The sequence below is a fragment of the Brachyhypopomus gauderio genome, chromosome 10 (genome assembly GCF_052324685.1).
Source record: "Brachyhypopomus gauderio isolate BG-103 chromosome 10, BGAUD_0.2, whole genome shotgun sequence".
NCBI lineage: Eukaryota > Metazoa > Chordata > Actinopteri > Gymnotiformes > Hypopomidae > Brachyhypopomus > Brachyhypopomus gauderio.
The window spans coordinates 19705693-19729146 of NC_135220.1; the positions used below are offsets into that span (position 1 = coordinate 19705693).

Below are 23454 nucleotides of genomic sequence, written 5' to 3' on the forward strand. Positions count from 1 at the left end.
TTGGGCAAATGTGGTTGATTGAAGTTCATTATTTGATGCCCTTTAGGTCCATCCAAATATTTGGATGCAGTTACACCATCGGTCTTTTTTATTTTCCAAATATACATCTGTTATCATAATCTAGCAGTTTCCAACACTAGCCCATTTTTAGAGAAGGCATGTTTTGTATGGTATACTTTAATATTTTGTTGCCATGGATGTTTGTTCAATAGCTTTCACATATTTCATGTGGATGTGAGCGTGACTAATCTAGAAAGAGTGATAAATAAAAGGCTTTTGCACATGTAGCTAAATTTACATCCATTCCATTTCTTACTGGGAACCACAGCAGTAGAATACCCTCACTCTACTACCACACTGAGATCCCATGACTCAAATCTGAGATGAAGACCACCTTTTGTCTCACTCTATGGAATTAACAGTAATAATGTTGAACTTCATTCTGATTATGTGCAAACCCATGTACTTTTCTCAGGTCATCAGAGAATCTCCAATCCTCATGATTTAAAAGATTTAAAATTTCTTACAGTAAAGGTGTTTCTGGAGAGGTTCACCTGTCTCTCTGGGTCTTTTCAGATAGCAGCTGGTTGGTGTGTGCAAGGATCTCAGTGTGGTGTGAGGGTGTTCTATTGTGGTTCCCAGAGACGTCCAGAGACACCCTGACATGCTCAGAAATGCTCAGAGATGCTCAGAGATGCTCAGATTCCTTGTGTAACATGCGAGGGAGACAGGATACAGAGACAAGTAGAAAGTTTAATAAGTTTGGTATCGCAGGTAGCGCACAACAAACAGTGAACATACAACTGTGCAGACTCAGACAAAGACGAGCACGGGACACTGTGGGAACGTACATTATATCGGTAAACTAAACACACATTATATCGGTAAACTAAACAAGACCGAAGTGATGACGAGACGATCCACAGGTGTGACGGATGAACACGCACACAGAACCACACCCAAGGAAATACACATATGGACATAAGCAGACATAGACTACACCTACATATCCCCAAGGTGAGGGGCCCGGGTCTATAACGTGACACCTTGTTTCTCTAAAATTGGAATGGGATTACATTCTGGCAAAAGTATCTTTTAAAAATCTTTTAAATTTACAATTATACAAAATACCAGGATGATAGGTAATCGTTTTTTCAATAGTTTATTTTGGAACAAAAAGTAGCAGTAGTATCAAAAGTAGACATGTAAACATGTTTGAAATGAAATGCCACTACACTTGGTGTTCCTATAATAGATTTCTATGAAAAAGTCCAGTTGCTCTGAATATAATATATGTCTGCAGTTGAAATGTACTGTCTAGTCCAATGAAAAACTTTGCAGCAGTTGAGAGCTCTTTGCTTGGACATAATGTATACTTTGGTAATGTTTTTATGCTTGTGTGAAACCACTTTGAAATAATGAAAGTTTGTGAGGATTTGGTGTCTCCATTTGTGGAAACATTCAGTGTCACAGTGTCATTCTCTGCCACTGTAGCCACACTGTGCTCATGCTGCTCTGGTCACATTCACAGTCACATGACCGTTAGTGCAGTCAGCTGGGACAGACTTTGCAGTCAGGGTGTGGGTGTGTGTGCAAGTTACACAGAAAACAGCTAACAGTAAATATTTTATGTGGAGTATTAAAAATCATATTCTTACACACTGTAGAAACGCAAATAAGTGTGGAGTGAGTGGAGGCGGGATGCAAAAATGGAGAGGATTGACATTTATTTTGGCCAATTCCATAATCATTAGCCTTGGAGTAGTCCTTAGTCGAAAACCCAAGAAACACAGACACATAACCTGAATACATAACAAAACTTGAAACACACATAAAAACAAGAGATAACCGCAGGAACTCCACACCCAGCGCTAACAGCAGGGACAGGACACAGTATAAATACTCAGATAAATTTAGGGAAGTGAAAGAAAACCACATGACACATGGAGCTATGGCAACTGTGATGCCAAGGCAGGAAATCATGTCAGTAATGTCATTTTTTATTTGGTTCATAATTGTAATGTGATGAGACTTTAAGCTGTAAAGCATCACATTGCTTATATAATTATTGTATCCTGACACTAAAGCTCAGAGATGCACAGAGATGTTCAGACGTATTCAAAGATGCTCAGAGATGCACAGAGATGCTCAAAGATGTTCAGAGATGCACAGAGATGCTCAAAGATGTTCATAGATGCTCAGAGATGCACAGAGATGTACAGAAATGTACAGAGATGTGTACAGAGATGCAGCAGTTTGTGACCTGGCTAAAGGCCCCCCTATTTTACCAATCTCTACACTTGCGGGCTGGCAGCCCAATCAGCCTGCCAGTGTGCAGGGGTCCGAGTGGCTTCTGAGTGAAAGATATGCACTGGATGTTCCTAGTTAGAACACATGTATTAACTTTAAAACAAAAACCCAAACAAGCAAACCAAAAATACAGAGTGCAAAGAGCACAGTCATAACTCTGTAACAGCAAGAATCGAACTCTGGGTCAGTCTTGCCGAAGTCTAGCAGGGCTTCATTCTGTATATTAAAATGATTTGTACCACACCCATATTTCTGCATAATAACTGTTCGGACCACACCCATTCTTCAACATAATGGCTGTTTATACCACAACCATCCTTCTGTGTCATGGCTGTTTAGGCCACACCTATACTTCTGTTTTGACCATGCCCAGATTCTTGCATAATAATCGAACTGACTAAGCTTAGTCTCTTGCATAAAGATTTTTTGGATCATACCTAGCATCTTGCATAATGATTGTTTGGACCATGCCCAGTCACCTGCATAATTATTATTTGGACCACGCCCAACATCTTGCATAATTATTATTTGGACCACGCCCAACATCTTGCATAATTATTATTTGGACCACGCCCAACATCTTGCATAATTATTATTTTGTCCACGCCCAGGTTCTTGCATAATGAATGCTTGGACCACGCCCACCCTCTTGCATAGTGTGAACAGATCTCTCTCAGTGTCTGACCTACATGTCTCCCTCTCGCTGCTGACACAGATGGACTCTGGCAGAACACCAGTGACTCAACAATAGCTGAAAGAGAACACTGATGCCCCAGCCCCCAACCACCATTCAGTGTGGACATCTCTCTCCTGTGGCCCTTCCTCCTGCCTGATAAACCATCAGCCCCTGAGGATTCTGGGCATTTGGTAACATAGAGCGTCATGTTAATTGGAAGCTCTAGCTGGCTCATACACGGTGGGTGTTGATTTAACACCTATGGATTTTTGTCCTCTGCGCCTTTTTAATTTCTCACAACTTGAGTGCATCAGAAAAGGGAAGGCACCTTCGGCTGTTTCTGTGGAATTTGACCACTGCGTCGTGGGTGGTTTCTGTGGTGTTTTGTTGTCCTCTGTGAGGCTGTTTCTTCGTATATGTATATCTGTGTTTTGCATGTAAATGTTAAGATTGCATGAAAAGTCCTGGGTCGTCTTTAATAAAGATTACTATCAGGTCACAGTGTAGTGTTCATCCAGAAACGTCTCACATCTGTTTTGCCTGTTCACAGTCAGGCTTAATCAAACAGGGTGTGGTTACCATTTTTGGTAGAAAAGTGGTACACTAGTGAGACCTTCACATTAACTGAAGTAATGGCTGGTGTGAACAATATTTAACAGGATGGTAATTGAATTTAAATTCTAGTTTAACATTATGTTAATCAGAGGCGGGGACTCGAGTCACATGACTTGGACTCGAGTCAGACTCGAGTCATTAATATTAAGACTTTTGACTTGACTTGAAAAAATATTCAGAGACTTAGACTTGACTTGGACATTTACACCAATAACTTGGGACTTGAATTGGACTTGAACCTGTTTACTTGCAAAGACTTGATTTTTTTACCCCAAATCTAAATTTTAAAATGCATATTAATGTTTATAAAGTGCGCCCCATTAATTTCATTTCCGTCCTTCTGACGCAGACCGGCGTTACACCAGATTCTGTGACCGTCGAGTTTTGTGACCACAGGGGGCGCTATTACACAGTTTCTGTTCAGAGGCACAAACGCTTTACGAATGCTACGTAAACTACGCTGATGCACTTTCTTTACTCGTTTTGTTGGTGTCCACGAGCCAAAATATGACAGATGTTTATATTTACATTTATCGTCTCTTAATTACATAAATGTACTTAAACAAGATTTACCATCCCCTCACCATTGCAGCCAACAAAGAAATCATGAATGGGATGTACAGGTGAGCCTTTTTAACTGGGGTCACCAATTCTGACGGCAGCCATCAGAATATGTGACCCCACTGAATCTCCAGGTAACAATAGTACACCGTGAGCCCACAATAACAGAAAACAATGAAAAAATAACCCTAACCTTTTATTAGTCTATATTTAAACATTTTATCCAAATGTTTAGAATAACCATTCGTAATGACAGCATCTTGCTTACGATGAAGCTTGCTATTTTCGTGTAAAATGATGTAACGAAACATTCTTGTTTAAGTACATTTATGTAATTAGGAAAAGATAAAATGTAAATGATCTGTCGTCTTTTGGCTGGCGGACACCAACAAAACGAGTAAAGAAACGCGTCAGCGTAGCATTCGTAAAGAGTTGGTGCCTGTAAAAAAAAAAGACTCGAAAGGACTTGAAATTCCAAGTTTCAGACTTGGGACTTGACTTGACGGTTGCCTGTCTTGACTCGAGACTTGACTTGAGTTGACTGTCTTGACTTGAGACTTGACTCGGGACTTGAGGATAAATACTTGGACTTACTTGAGACTTGCAAAACACTGACTTGGTCCCACCTCTGATGTTAATTCTATGAACAAGATTTAAAACTTGTTTAGCCCCACAACTGTACAGCACTCCAAAACATGAGAGCTTTAAAATGTCAAAGTCCATAACAAAACACAAAAAACTTTTCATTTCAAAAACCATTTCAGTTTCATAAAAAATTCTTGTGAGGATGGACATCAGAAATGCCCCAGTGCCACTACGTACTCACATTTATACCAGAATAAAAGATAGATTACATTTATAGGTGTGATATTAAACCTGAATAACTGAAGTGTTTGGCTGCAAGCTGACTAAAGAACTTAAAAGTGAAAATACTTCTCAGATGGGCACTTACCAGATTGAAAAAAGAGATCAATAAAATATGAGTAGGTAGCTGGAACATGGGACAGTTTTGAACCATAGTAGAAACTTCTAAAGCTTCTAAGTTTTCCTTTAGGAAACCTTTCCATTTCAAAGATTAAAAAAACTTAATAGACTAGACTTCATAACACTGAGTAACATTGCCTTTTCACTGTCGGTGTAAACGTGGCATTGTTTTAACATGACTAATATAACTTTGAATTCAACATTAACTAAAATCTTTTTTTTGAAGTAAGAGGCAGTCCTAAATTTGATGTTTTACTGGACATTCCCTCAGCATTGGCTATGAGTCTTAAACATTTTCATACTGTATGCTGCAGACTTTGAGAGTCTTCATCTGTAAGAGCCTGAGTTGGCATTCTTTTAATGTCATTTAGTCAGTCTTACCACCACACCATGCGACTGGGTATGCTGACCATACATCAATCAATCATGTGCAGTGCTGTCACAATGCAACAAAATCTGGTGGATTCTCTCTGTTGATGATGAAATACTCCCACCCAAATTAGCCCAATTTTGACATCTATTGACAAGCATTGTGGGGGTGTGGATTTAGTGTAAACGGTTAGATTGTATGAGCAGGTTAAGGAGTTACGATCGATGGCCCAAGCAGATTTAATAGCCTGTTTTCTGTTTGCATTTATTTTGGCCGAGGCAATAGTGTAACGGCGTGATGGGTTTTCACATAATGGGCCTTTTGTGCCGCTGATATGCTGTTTTTCACTGTGTCAAATTTAAGCTCCACTGCTCTCCCCAAGACTGGTAGTACTGTGCTACTGTGTATAAGGCTGATAGTATTGTGCTATATAAGCCAGGTAGTATTGTGCTGTATAAGTCTGGTACTATTGTGCTTTATTATCCCAATAGTATTGCGCTGTATAAACCTGGTAGTATTGTGCTATATGTGCCTAATATTGTGCTGTATACGTAAATTTAGTAGATGCATTGTGCTAAATATGTCTGGTCATAATATGCAATACTGTATAAGCCCGATGGTATTGTGATATAAAAGCTTAGTAGTACTGGGCTACATACACCTTGTAGTATTATGCTATATAAGCCTGGCAGTATTGTGCTGAATTATAAAACTATGTTGGTTCGTGTATCCATGGATTTATTGTTATTGATTGCATCAGAAAAGGACCTTCTGAGGCACTGTTACTACTGAAATGCACCTCTCTGCTGAAATGTACCTCTCTGCTTTGAGAAGGAGCAACCTGACTCATGTATCAGTCTGATTGTAGCTTATACACGGCACCATACGCTTAACATTTACTACATCAAACATGTTGAGAGGCTTAGCACGCTAGGTTACCCTGCCTGCCCAGAGAGGTCTTGACGTGCCCATGCTGCCCCCCCTCTGCACCCCTCCCCTCCTCCCCCCTTAACCCAGTCAGCCATGGGGATTCAGGATCCACAGTGCTGGAACTCACTGGAACCATTAAATGGCTGATTTGAATCATGTGGGTTCTATTACATTTTCTGATGTCACAGTGCAGTTCAGAGTTCTTGGCTCTGTGCTTGACAAGATTGAAAACTTGTGTCTTCAATACAAAACAAAACAAAAAAACAGTGTGGAGCTTGTGTGGTGGCGATTAGCAGAAATGCAGGACATTCCTGCAAAACACCAAAGCCTGCCTGAAACTGAATGTGATGACTTGCAGACAACCATCTGAGCTTTGTCATCGCCTTGTTTTTCCCCAAACTCCTGTTTAGAGTGACTTCAATAACGGGTTTGTGATTTTGGGGTGAAACCATAATGAGAAATAAGAAGACGCTATCTTTGACTGAGTTATAGTGAACTACAGAATATTTGTTTTTATTTTTATGGGCATTGGAGTGATCAGAGGGCTTTACTGACTCCTGTGTGTTTTTGCTCACTCACACACCCTTATTTATGATATTTATGACATTGCACACCCACTTGAGCTCCTACTAGTACACACACACATGCACACCCACACACACTCACACACACACCACATACACCATCCTTCCATCATGCAACTGCAGTTCTTCCTTCTGTAGTGGGAGAGTCTGTGTGCAGAGTTGTGTAGGTATTTTATTATGGTTGACATTTAATGGTATGTCATTATATTAAGGGTCACACATTCATGGCAGTGCAACTCTGAAACATTTTTTGTGTATGTGCTTGTCAGATCATTTAAAAAGTTTTAGTAAAGGGGTTTTTCACTCATCATCACTATTTATGAGCATTGGGTCTGGGATCAAACCCTTCTGATCCCAGCTCCTCCTGATCCCAGCCCCTTCTGATGCCAAATCCTTCTGATCCCAGACCCTCCTGATCCCAGCACCTTCTGATCCCAAATCCTTCTGATCCCAGACCCTCCTGATCCCAGACTTTCCTGATCCCAGACCCTTCTAAGCTTAGACCCTTCTCTGTGAACCTGCAGCTGTTTAGTTTAGGACACAAGGCACATGTAAAACAGCACAATCCTTTAAGTGTTTGTTCAAGGCACACAAATAAACTTCTTTATTTCAATCTTTTGTTTTATATCTCTACCAAAAACTGGCTGCAGTGTTTCCTGTGGCTGCCATCAGGAAGCGGTGGAAAACTCATGTTGGTTCTATCTTTCCTTTCTGAAGAATATAAGAACTACAACGGTCATTTTGGTTCCTAGTACATGAGCCTGAGTTGGTGGTTTCATTTGACCACTGTCTATCTCTGTGTCACTCACAGTGCCTGGGAATTAGAGTGCAAATGTGAGACCTGTGGGACCACTTTACACAGTGTCCCAACCAGCAATGGTGTAAAAATAATGAGTCTCAAACCATTGTGCACAGTAACCAATTACTATCTGGGCTATGAAACAGAAGGGGGTGGGGCTGTAGGAGACCCGACCCCCCCCCCCCCCCCCCTCCACAGGCAATAATTTGCCATAATATGGAGTACCACTACCTGTGCATAGGTAACATGTAATAAACAAACCAAGAACAGGAAGTAAAACAAACACGCGTGCCCAGAGACAAGTAGTCTAGCAGAGGCGGAGGAAGCTGAGAATTCAGCATGTGCTTCTGCTCTACCTGAGACCACACTCTGCTGAACTGAGACTGATTATATTTAGTGGGTGGATATATATAGTTGAGAGTGGAATGTCTCTGCCGTTTCAGGTTCCTGTTTGGTGCAGGCACAGAGGCCGTTAGACTACCTGAGCAGTTTGTTCCTCTGTGTTAGAGGAACTGCTTCTCATTTGGGGCATAATGTTGAGAATCACATTTGAGAGGAAATGAAAAATTCACCAGAGCAGAGAGGAACTGGAAGAGGGATTAGCAAGAGGGTTGGCTTTATTCTACCCTTGAATTTGGATGTTTGTATATTTATTTGATTATCTGGATTGTTATCTTTATTGGAAATTCAAGTCCCAGTTAGAAATATAAAGCTAAAACAGCACCTCTCCTATGCCCAGGACTGGTTTTGATTCTTAAATCAGAGTACTGTAAAGCCACAGATAAATCCACAAATAAAGCCACAGATTGCTGTATTAGTGGGTGTGGTCTTGTGTTGTTGATGTTGTTGTTATGGTAATAGTTTGAGGGTCTGTGCTGTACTGTTTCCAGAAACAGATACGTCATTATCAGCAACTCCACCTTTCACTGCTCTGTGTTTTAGTCTATGAGAGTGAGAGTTGTTACTCCTGTAAATGTTGTTTACAGCCTCTAGGATAGGTCATTATGCTAAATGTCTATTTCAGGGAGCGTGTAATGAATTTGCCTACAGGAGCTCTTGGAAACAGGAAAGCAAACTTAATATCAAAAGGCATCTCAAAGTTCCTTTCAACAAGCATGAAAAACTGTGAAGATGCTATTTTTAAAACCAGAATCACTATCTAACTGTGATCTTGCGTTTTTGATTTCATGCATTCTTGACATAGTTAGTGACTCATTCAATTACATTCATGCATGCTCTCTCTCTCTTTCTCTCTCTTGCACACACATATAAACACATAAATGCAATGTCCAAACTCTTTGGAGAACACTAATGTGTAATTTGTCAGACATGACCAAAGCAGGATGAGACGATATCACAAGAAGAAGTCTTATGTAACTCTAGCATTCATCAATAAGACAGAAATACTACTGCACTCTTGTCAGGACTTATGTAACCATCTATCATTTGCACAAAGCTGGGGTTGTTCTGGAGTCTGGGGTCAGGGTGGGTATACTTTTGACCTGTTCTGATTTAAGGTCAGTTTAAAGGGTTTTTTCTTTATAGGAAGAATTTGTGTAGGGAAAGGTAGTCTTATATCAGTGTGTCAAAAATGACAAAAAACAAACAACACATCCTCATTGAACCGGCACACATTTATCAAATTATAACAAAACATCAGCTTGCGTGATCATATATGATATAGGCAGGTCAGGTCATGTGCAGTGGTTTAACAAACTTCTCGGTTGATTAGCACATGTGTGTTTGAGGTGTCAGTGGGCACCTATTACAGTGAATGGTTCCTGAAAATAATTTAATCTCTATAATCTTGATCTCTCACTTACAAACATAATTCTGTAATACTAATAGACAAATCAGCTCCAATAGGCTTAATTTGAATGTATTAATTAGAAAAAAAGCTTTAAATGAAACATTTATATAATAGGACTACAATTAATGTTATAATATATAATAGAATTATTATTAATGGTGAGCTAAAGAGTTGGAAAGAGGATGAATATACTATCATGTTGGAAGTGTGTACAGCAGATACAGTAAACACAGCTGATGCAGTTTTTTATGACACAGTATAAATAAAAAATTCATCTGCTGACTCTGTATTAGTGGCCAATACCATTCTACCATACTATTCTACTATACCATTCTACCATACTATTCTACTATTCCATTCTGCCATACTATTCTACTATACCATTCTACCATACCATTCTGCTATACCATTCTACCATACTAGTCTAATATACTATTCTAGCATACTATTATACTATACCATTCTACCATACTATTCTACTATACCATTCTACCATACCATTCTGCTATACCATTCTACCATACTAGTCTAATATACTATTCTAGCATACTATTATACTATACCATTCTACCATACTAGTCTAATATACTATTCTAGCATACTATTATACTATACCATTTTACCATACTATTCTACTATACCATTCTACAATACTATTCTACTATACCATTCTACCATACTATTTTACTATACCATTCTACAATACTATTATACTATACCATTCTACCATACTATTTTACTATACTATTCTACCATACTATTATACTATACCATTCTACCATACTATTTTACTATTCCATTCTACCATACTATTTTACTATACCATTCTACCACACTATTCTACTATACCATTCTACCATCAGTTCAGGCTGTTTTACCTGCAACATGATTCATTTCTTTACCTGAAGTAGGACCTGAAGTAGAGTTACACAAAACTTTAAGAAAACAGAGGAAATTGTCAAATCAAAGTTCCGGTGATTATAACTTTGTTTAATTTCCACAAACTCTAATTTTGCACAAGCTTGACTGCACAAATGAACCTGCCTCTCATGTTCAAGCTACAGTTGATGACATCTTCAGCCAGTGTAGCCTCTGTCTTGCTCTTCATCATCCTCTCCTCTTCATTTCCATCTCTCTTTTTTAACAGCTCTGAAGCTCAAAGCCCAACGCCTCTCACAATAGCTACTGACACTTTCTCTTATTGTAACATAGTATTTACTTATGTGGGCTCATGGCATGGAGTCTTGTTTAACTACCATGTCCACATGGTTTATTCTTCATGTAAACATGCACAAGCATCTATAAGGCACATTCATAAATACATTCAATTCTCTTAGACACATCAGTATATTTCAGCCTCTGTGCATTTTATTCTTTGTGGGACCTTTTGGTTTCATTTGTCTCCCAGCATTGATCCAGAAGTGAAAAGCTCCACAGTCATGCTGTGGTCTGTTCTGTCACTGATTTCCAAATTCATGTATTTTCTATCGTAATCTTATCAAAATTTGTCCAAAAGAATTGGCTTAGAGTATTTTGTGCAGGGATTTGCAACAAGTAATAATATGTAAGCGGGAAAGATTTTAATGTACTGGTAACAATTGTGCAAAATTAAAAAGGTATAAAAAATGCACATTGGTGAAAGTCACAGTAACATACACAGAATAAAGTATACGTATTGAAGGTATACATAAAGAAAATATACACATAGAAACCATACATACTTTGGGGCAAAATAAAAATGTTGTTTTCATCCTGTTTCTGTATACCATCTCTGGGCTTGGGCCAACAAAGTTAATCTGCAGCACATGACATGTCCTTACTGGCCATAAACACACTTCCCAATAAGGACAAAGAGGTGGAATTCAGACATTTGAGCACTGTGGATAGTAATTGAATTATTCATGACCCTAAAAACAGTGATGAAAAATGATATTCTAAATAAGAATGTAAGAAGCACGCGGTCTTGTGCTCTCTATTAGAGCACATCCAAGAGCAACAAGAAATGTTGGGTGTTGGGTTACAGTGTATCTCACTTACTAACACTGGTGGTTTTATTTCACCAAACACCCAAGAGCTCACATGCTTTCTTTTTTATGTAGGCTATTCATTGTTTGATTAAACCATTAGAACCTTTGGAACTGTTTGGACCTTTAGAACTGGAACTTTGGAACTGTTAAACCTTTAGAACCTTTACATGTGAAGAGTGAAGCTTGTTAAGACATAAACCATATCTGCATGTTTCGTTGTTGTAACTGATGTTGTGTATTGAATGTCTGTGTTTTCTGTATGACACCATCAAATTGACTGTGTTTTGTGATTAACTTGTTCTCAAGGTTATGTACAAAGAGATATGGAGATCTGCAATTTGTGTGTATAAGGTCATTACTGCCTTATCTATAACCAAAAGAGTTTTCTTTTGGTAAGTGAAGAATAGGTTTGTGAAAATGTGTTCAAATTGCTTTAATGTGTCATAGATTGAAGTCCTTCTTAAGGATGGCCCAGGCTATATTGTGGTGTATGGGTGGGAGGGTGAACCTGTGTGCGGGTATGGCGGAGAATGAATGTACAGGTATGTGGTTGTACAGGTGTACACACTGGTCATTCTGGCCCTTGCAGGTATACACCTATGGACTGTTTGCATTGTTAGCCACATCCCTCTCACCACATTTTATTGAAAAACACCTTTTGTTCAATCTTTGTTTGTGTTTGTTCCTTTTTTTCTCCAATTGCCTCAACCCTCCCTGCTTCCTGAGATCAGTGCCACACCTAAAACAGACTTTGACCTTAACGACTGTTTGTTAGGTGTGGGTAATGTAGTCTCTGAGGTGAAAATAGACTACATTTTACACAGCCAGTACCCTAAGACCTGTAACAAAGAGCATCCATTTAGCCCCTGCTCCTGTTTGCACTGCATGCTCTGGTAACAGATCGCCTTTAACATTCATCCATTCCACTCCCGCGTGTAGATTTTTCAATCTGAATAACACTAGAAGCCACAGCTGAATACAGGAGTATAAAATAATTTTTATCAGTTTTATTTTTTACGAGGACATTATTTAATGCTCTGAAATGCTCTCAGACCGATGAATGAAGGATTACATAATATGAGCTAAAAGACAGTGTTGTAGTTTTGTGTTGTGTAGGACAGAAGTGAACAACAGAGAGGCTTATGCATCTGGTAGGGATGTGTGTGTGTGTGGGGGGGGGGGGGATTTCATAACCATCCAACATTACTGCAAGCAAATCTATTTTTTTGTGTGTCATTTGTCATCCGCTTCCTACTCTTATCCTCAATTACATAAGTGACTGTAATCTAGAACTGGGGAGTGATGCTCTTACATAGGTTTCTCACCAATCAGAACAGGAGATAATGCTGCTTAACAGTTCATGCTGTCACGTCGCGGTGAACAGTCGTCTGGTTTCAGAGTCTTGTTTTCTTCCACTGTGTTCATAATTGAGCAACACACCTGCTAGGCAGTAGGCACACTGTCCTAGTTTAAACATGTGCCCAGTGTTCCTGGCTCAGAGGAGGTGTCCTCTGCAAGCTCAGTTCCGTTACGTATCTTAGCTCAGCCTACGTATCTCCCACAAACCTAATGGGTTCCGTTAGCTTAGCTCAGCTACATTCTCCCACAAGGCTAATGGGCTCCGTTAGCTTAGCTCAGCTAGCTTCTCTCACATGGCTAATGGGCTCTGTTAGCTTAGATCAGCTATGTTCTCTCACAGGGCTAATGGCTCCGTTAGAAATAATGTCTTGTGTGAGTGAGAACAGCAGGGAGGGCAGAGAGGCATGGAATAATTATAAGTATGAGGAAGAACGATCATTTCACATCTGCTTTCATTTCACACCCTTCCTGCCCTTGTGAGTGTGTGTGTGTGTGCGCTTGACAAGGTTTGCGCATGCACAAACCCGTTAGTATGTGTCTGTTTATTCTACTTGTGTAATTGGAGTGTCATTGTTTGCTGAGAAAGTACCCTCCAGCAGAGAGTAGGGGTATGTGGGGGAGAACGTTTCTGCCTGATCACACACACACAGTTCTTCGTATCCGTATTCAAGTTCATGATTGCATTTTATGCTCTTTACATTTAGTTGGACGTGATTCTATTACTTTCAAAAATCAGCTGGATTTAACTGAGGGTTACTAGACTCCAAACTGCACTGCAGGCTTCTACTGTGTGGTCTGAATACAGCAAGGTTTGCTAGTAAATATTAACTTGTATAGACAGAGGCAGAGAAAATAAAATCAATAACGGGGGGAAAAGTGGTTGTTAGAGAAACATTTCAGAAGTGAATTTCAACTTTAGACAGCAAAGACAGTTTAATTCCAGTTGTGTTAAATGTATCTCTTGTCCAGCAGATTCATAAGTGTATGTTTTTTTGTGTGTGTATGTGTGTGTGTGTGTGTGTGTGTGTGTGTGTGTGTGAATTTTATGAATTTGGTTCTTATGAAATCTAATATGTAAAACTTTTTTCTGACCAGGAAACTGAACCTGAGAACCACCGGCGTATGAAGCCAAGAAGAGGTATTTTGACCCGGTGGCAGAGCACGCGGGTAGGAGCTGGATTGAGCTCAAGGATTGCAGGACAGCATCATATAAACCTGTCAAACTCGGAGCAGTGCACGCTCTTGAACATGAGTGAGGCCATTGAGGGGTGTTTGCCTGGTCCCTATTCTTGCCCTCAGCACTGACCGCTTCATCCTGACCATCACTGCTCGGCAGGGGGTGACCCCTGCTCAGACCTCTTGCTCCCCTCCCCGCTGACAGGGACTTTAAACGGAAGCCAAAGTGCCGAATGTGGGCTGGAGTGGGCTCACTTCCACCATGTTCTGGTGGCGGTGAATGACAAGTCACCACAAAACTGATTGCTACGAACTACTTAACCTGGACTGATCACCGAGCTTGTACAATGCAAGCTGTGTAAATCCACCTTGCTGTTTACTGGGTCTGTATTTTGGTCTGGTCTGGGGCAGAAACTAAACAAAACCAAAACAGATTTGTTCCAGCCTCATGCAGTGGATGTTTCTCTAGTGTCTTCACTTCATTGTTTATTTCCTCTTCTGCTTTGGTCCTGATTTGACTCTGCACATTCCTGGTGTTGTGGAGAGTGTGCACGCACGTGTGTGTGTGTGTGTGTGTGTGTGTGCTTGCGCAAGCCGTCGTCCACCATGGGGTGCCGGCAGAGTTCAGAAGAGAAGGAAGCAGCACGGCGATCACGGCGGATCGACCGGCACCTTCGCTCGGAGAGCCAGAGGCAGCGACGCGAGATCAAGCTGCTCCTGCTTGGGACCAGCAACTCGGGCAAGAGTACCATAGTCAAGCAGATGAAGATCATCCACAGCGGGGGCTTCAACCTGGAGGCCTGCAAGGAGTACAAGCCCCTGATCCTCTACAACGCCATCGACTCGCTCACTCGTATCATCCGAGCGCTCACCACGCTCAAGATCGACTTCCACAACCCCGACCGGGCCTACGATGCCGTACAGCTCTTCGCCCTGACGGGTCCCGCCGAGAGCAAGGGCGAGATCACGACCGAGCTGCTGGGTGTCATGAAGCGGCTGTGGGGAGACGCGGGAGTCCAGGAGTGCTTCCAGCGCTCCAACGAGTACCATCTGGAGGACAACACCGCCTACTACCTGAACGACCTGGACAGGATCTCGGCCCCCGAGTACATCCCCACCGTGGAGGACATCCTGCGCTCTCGAGACATGACCACTGGCATCGTGGAGAACAAGTTCACCTTCAAGGAGCTCACCTTCAAAATGGTGGACGTGGGAGGCCAGCGCTCAGAGAGGAAGAAGTGGATTCACTGTTTTGAGGGCGTCACTGCGATCATCTTCTGCGTGGAGCTGAGCGGCTATGACCTGAAGCTCTATGAAGACAACCAGACGGTAAGAACCACAGTCTGCTTTGTCATCTTGTATTGTATTTATAGCTTGCGCTGTGCTAAAGCACAGATATGGTATTACAAGAGTCTGACAGAATAACAATCTAAGCTAAGGCTATCAAGCGGAAATATACAACGGGACGGGGGTAATAATGCTGCCACATTTGAAAGCTAATCGATATGCCTGAAGTCTAGGATAAAACACCCGGGGCGGTGTGTGTGCGCGTGTGTTGGGGGTGGATTCTGGGGTGTTACCAGACAGGACGAATCAGACCTGCTGTGTGCTGGTAATTGAAGTGTGTAGATAATGCAAACAGAGTCACACAAGCCTGACGTTATCGTACCGTGCCACGCCATGTAAATCCGTCTCGCCGCTCGTATTCCACGCTGGCATATCTTTATCTCGGTGTTTCACGTGTCCTGTCTGCGCTGCTGCCCGCTCCGCTCATGCACTACACTCTCCAATGAGAGCTGACACTCTTATACCTGCTCTCTAATGTGCGGATGATATTTCTCTTGGCCATCTGCATCTGCTCTGCCGGACCAGCTGGGTTCTAGTAAAGGTGAATTCTGGACAGGATCTATTTTCCTACCTCTCGCTCTCCCACTAATCGATGATTTCAAATATGGCATCACTAACCATTTATTATCACAACAATAAGATGAATACATATGCATTATTGTGAAATATTAATTAGTGATTGAGAGTTAAAAATAAAAGTGTTCTCGAGTTCTAAGAAAGGAGATGGAACACAAGTGATAATTGAGTTCACAGTGTAAGGTGTTAGGGTGTATCTGAGAGAATTAGCAGCAGGCATGGAGGGAAATCGCTGATGTGAAGTTTTCAATAGCCCAGACTGACCTGACTGTGTGTGTGTGTGTGTGTGTGTGTGTGTGTGTGTGTGTGTGTGTGTGTGTGAGTCAGAGAGGGCATAAGGAAATTACATGCAGAGGAAGTTGAGAGATGGTGGGAAATTAAAGTGGCCGAGGTGTGAGGGTGTGTTGGGTGAAGGAACAGGCTGTCACCCTTTCGCACTGACGCGTCTCTGGGTGCCCTTACAGAGTCGCCCGCGGAGTCTTTAGAAACCACCTTCTTCAAAGAGGAGTCAGTGCAGTCTCACACTAGCAGTACTGAATGAACTGCTCCATTTAAATGGTTCACTCGGTGACATTGAGTGCACTAGTCGAAATATGAGGAATGAATGCATTACATTTAAAGCCACAGGCTTTAAAAACTGCATATGCACATTAATATCTTTAGTACTAAAATGTCAAACTTGTCCTGAAGTTACGTGAATCTGTCAATTTTTCAAAAAGTCATACGATGCATGATAGACGCTTCATGCTTTAAAAAGCCATCCGCTGTTCAGGCGGTGCTCTTCCAGCCACCTGAAACCAATGCGACCCAAAGCCCATGCAAGCCCATGCAAGCCCATGCAAGGCCATGCGACCCAAAGCCCATGCAAGCCCAGGGCTGCTGCTGTACTTCATAAATCCAGGACCAAACAGAGGAGAGTGTGCCAGGAGGCAGGCGCCACACTGAACGTCTCAATCAGATTACTGATTGACCTCTCAGTGCATTAGGACTGCTTCCCCAAACACAGGCGCTGACACACACACTCTCACACACACCTCTCGCACTCATTCGTGTATGGAAGATTAGATGGACTCACAGGGGCCACGGGGGTCTTGGACGCAGCCCTATGATGTGATGGTAGCCAGAGGACAGTGCTGCAGAAGAACAGACATGTGCCCAGGAAGCGAAGCGTCACATCGTTATTCGTGACAGTAGTAATGCGACATCCAGATTGTTTGACACAGTTCTCAGGTTCCATTCCATCTGAGGAGTTGAGTCCTCTGCAGATCATGGAGCACACGATCAATAATAATAATAATAATACTCATAATAATCATGCATTGTAAAAATACATGGACGACACTTACTCGTAATTCAGCAGACTACTTATATATAAAATAAATTATGTTGCAAAAGCTAGCAGCACGCAGCTGTGGTGTGGTGTATGATAGACCAGCACACGTTCGGTGATTTAGCCATCAGAGGGGAACGCCTGGGCCGGCGTGCTGGTGTCTCACAGGATGGTGGATGGGCGTGTCGGAGGCTGAGGGGGCGGGGACAGATGATGAAGAATCAGGGGCTGAGGAGGCGGGGACAGATGGTGAAGCATCAGGGGCTGAGGGGGCGGGGACAGATGGTGTGACACTCCTGCATGGGCTCTAACTGGCAACAGAGCCAAGGTCAGCCAAGGTCAGTCGTGACAGGAAGGGAACACACACACACACACACACACACACACACACACACTCACACCTGGAATAGTAAAGCCACAGTTTCATGCCACAGATGTAGGCATGAAAGCTGTAAGAAACTAGATGAATCTGTTGTCCATGGTTACGATGCTGTGCTAATCCTGATTCTCTAGTGTTCCACATTACCTTTAACTGCATTAATGGGGCCAGAAAACTGACCCTAATGGCTCCGCGCCAAACATGGTCCTCAGATCCTGCATTTAAACGTGTAGGCTTGTAGACTTAATTACCTCCAACAGAATACACATAAAAAGTTATTTTTTATAGGTTGTTAATTGGGATGTGGGATGGCAGATGCTCCATTTAATCATTAAAAATCCTGTATTTCTTCTCCATCAGTCCTTAAGATAACCCGGCAGTGAGGATAATATTTAAAGCCACACTGACTTTGTGTGCTGTACGTAGACTGGGCCATTAAGTCTTCATCCCCGAGACTGTAGGTTGAAAGCTTGTCATAGTAAAACAGAGTAATGGTGTCTTTAGAGGAGCACTAATGTTGCTGCTCTGTGGTTCTTAATTGCATTGTATCCAGCAACAAGACTTGTTCTGAGCACAGAGGTTAGAGTGGAGATGATGGTGATGATGGTTAGAGCGGGAGATCCTGATGATGGCAGAGTGCTCCACAGCTTTTGTCATTTAGCTCTTTCATGGAGCTTCTTCTCCAGCAGGGCTTCACCTGTGACCCAAAAGGGTGCGGCGGGTATCATTTTGGTCATATTCTCAGTATCTTCTCAGCATTTTCTCCTTTCTCCCTCTCTTGCACCCCCCCCCCCCCCCCCCCCCACATCCTATTGTCAGTCGTCTTTTTCTGACCCGTCCCTCCCTAAAAAAAAAAAAAAAAACAGGTCGCTACAGCAACTGTTGCCTGGCAACAGAGCAGTCCAACGCTCCTAATCCTGGGCTACTCACAATGAGCTGTGTCACAAGCAGGGGGGAGAGAGATAGTGTGTGTGTATGTATTTGTGTGTGTGTCTGTTTGTTGTGTGTGTGTGTGTGTGTGTGTGTGTGTGTGTGTGTGTGTGTGTGTGTGTGTGTGTGTGTGTGTATGTCTTTGTGTGTTTGTGTATTTATATATGTATGTGTTTCTGTGTGTATGTGCATGAGTCTGAGAGAGTGTGTGTGTGACTGAAAGCGAATATGTGTATGTGAATGAGTGTGTATGTGATGAGAGTGATGGTGTGTGTGTGTGTGTGTGTGTGTGTGTGTGTGTGTGTGTGTGTGTGATGAGAGTGACAGGGTGTGTGTCCATGTTGTACTGGGCAGGGTTGGGTGTGGGCAGCATATCCAGCTGCAGGTCACTGAACAGAGCCCTACAGAGAGAGAGAGAGGACACACAGACTCCCTGCTGCCTGGGTGAGGTGAAGCAGCCGCATCTGGGTCATGGGAGAAAAGTGCACAGGCATCTCGGGAGGCCGCGTTGAGCCCGGGCTGCGTTTGGCTCTGGCAGGGGGTTCGGTCACGGAAGAGCAGTGGCCACAAGGCTGCCTTTCTCCTCCCCTAATAAAGGACAGCTGCTCCAGCTCGCTTCGTCTTGCCTGGTGATGATAACAGAGCCTCAAACTACTGACCTACATTCCGAGATCCGAGGTAATTATGATTATGCAATATACCTTGTCAGGTATAATTTCCTACTGGAATTTGGGAAAGTCCGAGGCCAGAAATCTGTGGCACACGTCCAGCATGAATGGTAGCTTCGTGTCAAGGCCTGTGACGTTACTGTAACGGTACTCAGACTTTACCCAGTGTTACCGGCCGGTGAGGGTTGATTCTACGGAGTCTCTGAGGCAAAGTAGAGGCTGTTGCGTAAGGAGGACCAGGCCACGTTCAGGGTTGCTGTACTCAACATCCTGCGCTTTTGTGCAACCATAAGCAAAATGAGGTTGCGTAGTGCTTGGGGAAGTATATACAAACACCCAAACACACACACACGCCCACACAAGCTCACATGCACACACACACACACACACATACACACCCACACACACACACACACACACACACACACACACACACACACACATACACACACACGCGGATTTCCAGTATTTTGCATGGATGTCAATAAGACAAACAGTAGTGACAAAGTCTACTCTGGATATGTTGTGAGATGTTGAACTACTTATGGCCTTTTAAGGCAAAGACAAACCATGTCATAATTTTAGGCATGCAATACTGGACATTTTCATGAAAAGATATTTTAAAGAAAACAGTATACAGTCACTGGGGTTAAATTAAAAAAAGATAATGGCATTTTTATTTTTGGCTAGAGACAGAGAGATAAAGCAAGAGAGAGAGTAGGAGAAGAAAGAGAGAGAGGGAGAGGCAGAGGGAGTCATACGCACAGGGAGATGAATTGGCCTGTGGTGCTAGCTACACAACATGTCGATATTGCCCCTTTCTTGACATTTAAAAGCCATATCGGGTGCATAAGGTCAAAAATGAACATCCAGTCAATTTTAGCTTGGTCTGTGGTTGGAAATCACTTGTATTTTAGGATTAAGCTGCACTGGTTTCAGTGATTCTGTGGGGCTTTTTTTTCTTCAAAAAATTTGCAGAACAGTATGATTATTGTCAGGTAAAATAACACACACGGTCTCTCTCTCTCTCTCTCTTTGAATCTGAGTGTAAACCCCATGGCGATGAGGAGAGTCACTGAGTCGTTTTGTGAACTTAAGTTCGTTGGATTTCTCCAGAGGCTGAGATGTTTTCTCATTCCTCACAAAGAATTAAAATGTTGGTGAACATCTACAGCTTATTCATTATCATTATTTCTACAGCTAATTTAAAGACTGTATGTGCACTCTGGGTGCGGGGTGGGGTCTTCCTGCCGAGCTCTGGTACACAGTAGATGGGTACGGAGGCATCTTCCATTTCTTCCCTTTCCCTTTACTCTCTTTCTCTTGCTCTCTTTTCCCTTCTGTTGCTAATGATGCTGCAGTGTCCTTTGAGGTGATGGTGGTTACAGACACGCGCAGCTGCAGTGAGGTGAGGCCGTCTCAAAGGTCGTGCCCCCTTCTCTCTGCTCAGGAGAGGACAGCGGAGGGAGACGGACTGCCTCGCTGATCCACTCTCTAAAGGCCCGACCGGGGGGCAGAGCTCCGAGGGCTTCTCACATCGGGCCTGTGGAATTGTTTCTAACCAATTCAGTCATGGCAACACACACACACACACACACACACACACACACACACACACACACACACACACACACACACACACACACACACACACACACACACACAGTGCCTGGTCTGTTCCCTGTGTCTTTCTCTGTCTCTCTCTCTCTCCCTCTTTCTGTTTCCTGTTTTCCCAGAAACCCGTGATTTGTTCTTTCACGGTGGATACCCATTTGAATTGTTGGGACAGATTTTTAGGCAACAGATTCTTTGCCTTAAAAACTTGTTCTCTTGTAAAGTAGCCTTGAGAACAACACAGACAGTACATGAATAAAACATCATTAGTGTTGTTACTGCTGTGAGTACGGTGAGTTGTATTATTTTTTTTTATTTGGCATGCTTGTAGAGGAAGGTTGTAAGATGCTGTGGTGTCCTGAACTGTAGCACGCAGCAGAAAGGAAAGCGCAGGAACAGCAGAACCGTCTGGAGCTGCGCACCACATTGAGCTGTGTCTCGTTGCCTGTGCCATTTCTGGGACGTTCTCCTCAGAAGCACTCACTATTCATCCATCTGCCCCTGTTCTGTCTTCCACTCCCCCACTTCTGCTTCTGACTCTGCCTGTCTCTCTCTCCATCTCTCTGACTCTGCCTGTCTCTCTCTCCATCTCTCTGACTCTGCCTGTCTCTCTCTCCATCTCTCTCTGACTCTGCCTGTCTCTCTCTCCATCTCTCTGACTCTGCCTGTCTCTCTCTCCATCTCTCTCTCCATCTCTCTGACTCTGCCTGTCTCTCTCTCCATCTCTGACTCTGCCTGTCTCTCTCTCCATCTCTCTGACTCTGCCTGTCTCTCTCTCCATCTCTCTGACTCTGCCTGTGTCTCACTCCGTCTCTCTGACTCTGCCTGTCTCTCTCTCGATCTCTCTGACTCTGCCTGTGTCTCACTCCATCTCTCTGACTCTGCCTGTGTCTCACTCCGTCTCTCTGACTCTGCCTGTGTCTCACTCCGTCTCTCTGACTCTGCCTGTCTCTCTCTCGATCTCTCTGACTCTGCCTGTGTCTCACTCCATCTCTCTGACTCTGCCTGTGTCTCACTCCATCTCTCTGACTCTGCCTGTCTCTCTCTCCATCTCTCTCTCCATCTCTCTGACTCTGCCTGTGTCTCACTCCGTCTCTCTGACACTGCCTGTGTCTCACTCCGTCTCTCTGACTCTGCCTGTGTCTCACTCCGTCTCTCTGACTCTGCCTGTGTCTCACTCCGTCTCTCTCTCACTCTGTCTCTTTCTCTCTCTCTCAGTTGCAGCAGATCTTGTGACTTGCTCCAAGCACCATGATGTTTTTGTTTAACCTTTCCAACATCAGCCCAGTCTTCTTCACTGACTCCTCCTCTGATCACAAGCCACTTCTACTCACCACGTGCCCACAGACAGACAGACAGACAGACAGACAGACAGACAGACAGACACACACACACACACACACACACACACACACACACACACACACACACACACACACACAGACACTAGCCCCTACCTCATGTCGACAGCCGCTACCTCATACATACAAACATTTAATGATCTTTATTTAACTCATATATAGAACAACACTATAATAGTAATTACAGAAACATAAACTGGATATTATAAATGTATAAATTTGAACATTTTATTTTAAACTTTTTTACATTCCACAAGATTTTAAGACTTTAAGAGTTGCAGCTCGTCAGTGAGGGTGTCTCTGTCAGATGCTGTCCTAGGAGCTAGGACAGGCTTCTCCACGTCTTTGAGTTTCACATGTACATAGGAAACAAATACGTCCCAGTCATGCCATAGTAAAATCAAGTGTTCCATGTCACAACCACAGAACTTGGACGAAATTCTGGAATGTTCTCCAGAATCCAGCAACAGCCACTGATTGAGCACAATGGGGTGAGGGGCGGAGTTAGTGGGAGGTGCAGCGTGCACGCCAGGGCTGGGAGCTCTAATGAACATGTCATCACGTAAGATGAGGCGGAGTTGAACGGTGCGGTCAGTGTGTACGTCTACGCAGAGTCGCTGACGTCTGCTCTTTCTCTCTCACAGCCGCAGTGCTGGTGTGAGTGCTGTGTTCAAAGTACAACTAACCTACAAACAACACCCACATGGAGATTTATAGCCGTTCAGTGAAATACAGTACGGGGTTCAACTAACGGACAAAATGATGCAGTGTATTTAATCTGAGCGCTTTCCAGCCTAAAACAAAGAGAAACACTCTAGAGAAATGGAAAACTGCACAGGAAGCCACGAAATGCCTCAGACGTAGCTCTGTCAGGCTCAGATATCGGCTCCGATGCGCCGTCTGACAGCAACGTGGTTCGGAGGACGATGAAGTAGAACGATTGTGTGTATTTCACAGATGTTATTCTAATCTTGGCCTCTGTCACTATTACTGTGGTCACTGGCTTGACAAACACAGTGAGGTAATTGCACATGGGCAGGTGACTAAT

At 43.0% G+C, this 23454-nt stretch overlaps 1 protein-coding gene across 4 annotated transcripts in view; it reads left to right on the forward strand.

The window, feature by feature from the left end:
* Positions 1–23454, forward strand: part of gnaz (guanine nucleotide binding protein (G protein), alpha z polypeptide) — a 34501-nt gene that overhangs the window by 6285 nt on the left and 4762 nt on the right. For 2 of the 4 annotated variants that reach the window (XM_077020357.1, XM_077020356.1), the window contains exons 2-3: positions 3026–3226; positions 14121–15530. In XM_077020357.1, the coding sequence (XP_076876472.1) occupies positions 14808–15530 (723 nt within the window). In that variant the 5' untranslated portion in view covers positions 3026–3226; positions 14121–14807. The remainder of the gene's footprint in view (positions 1–3025; positions 3227–14120; positions 15531–23454) is intronic. The other 2 variants (XM_077020359.1, XM_077020358.1) reach the window with 1 other exon arrangement.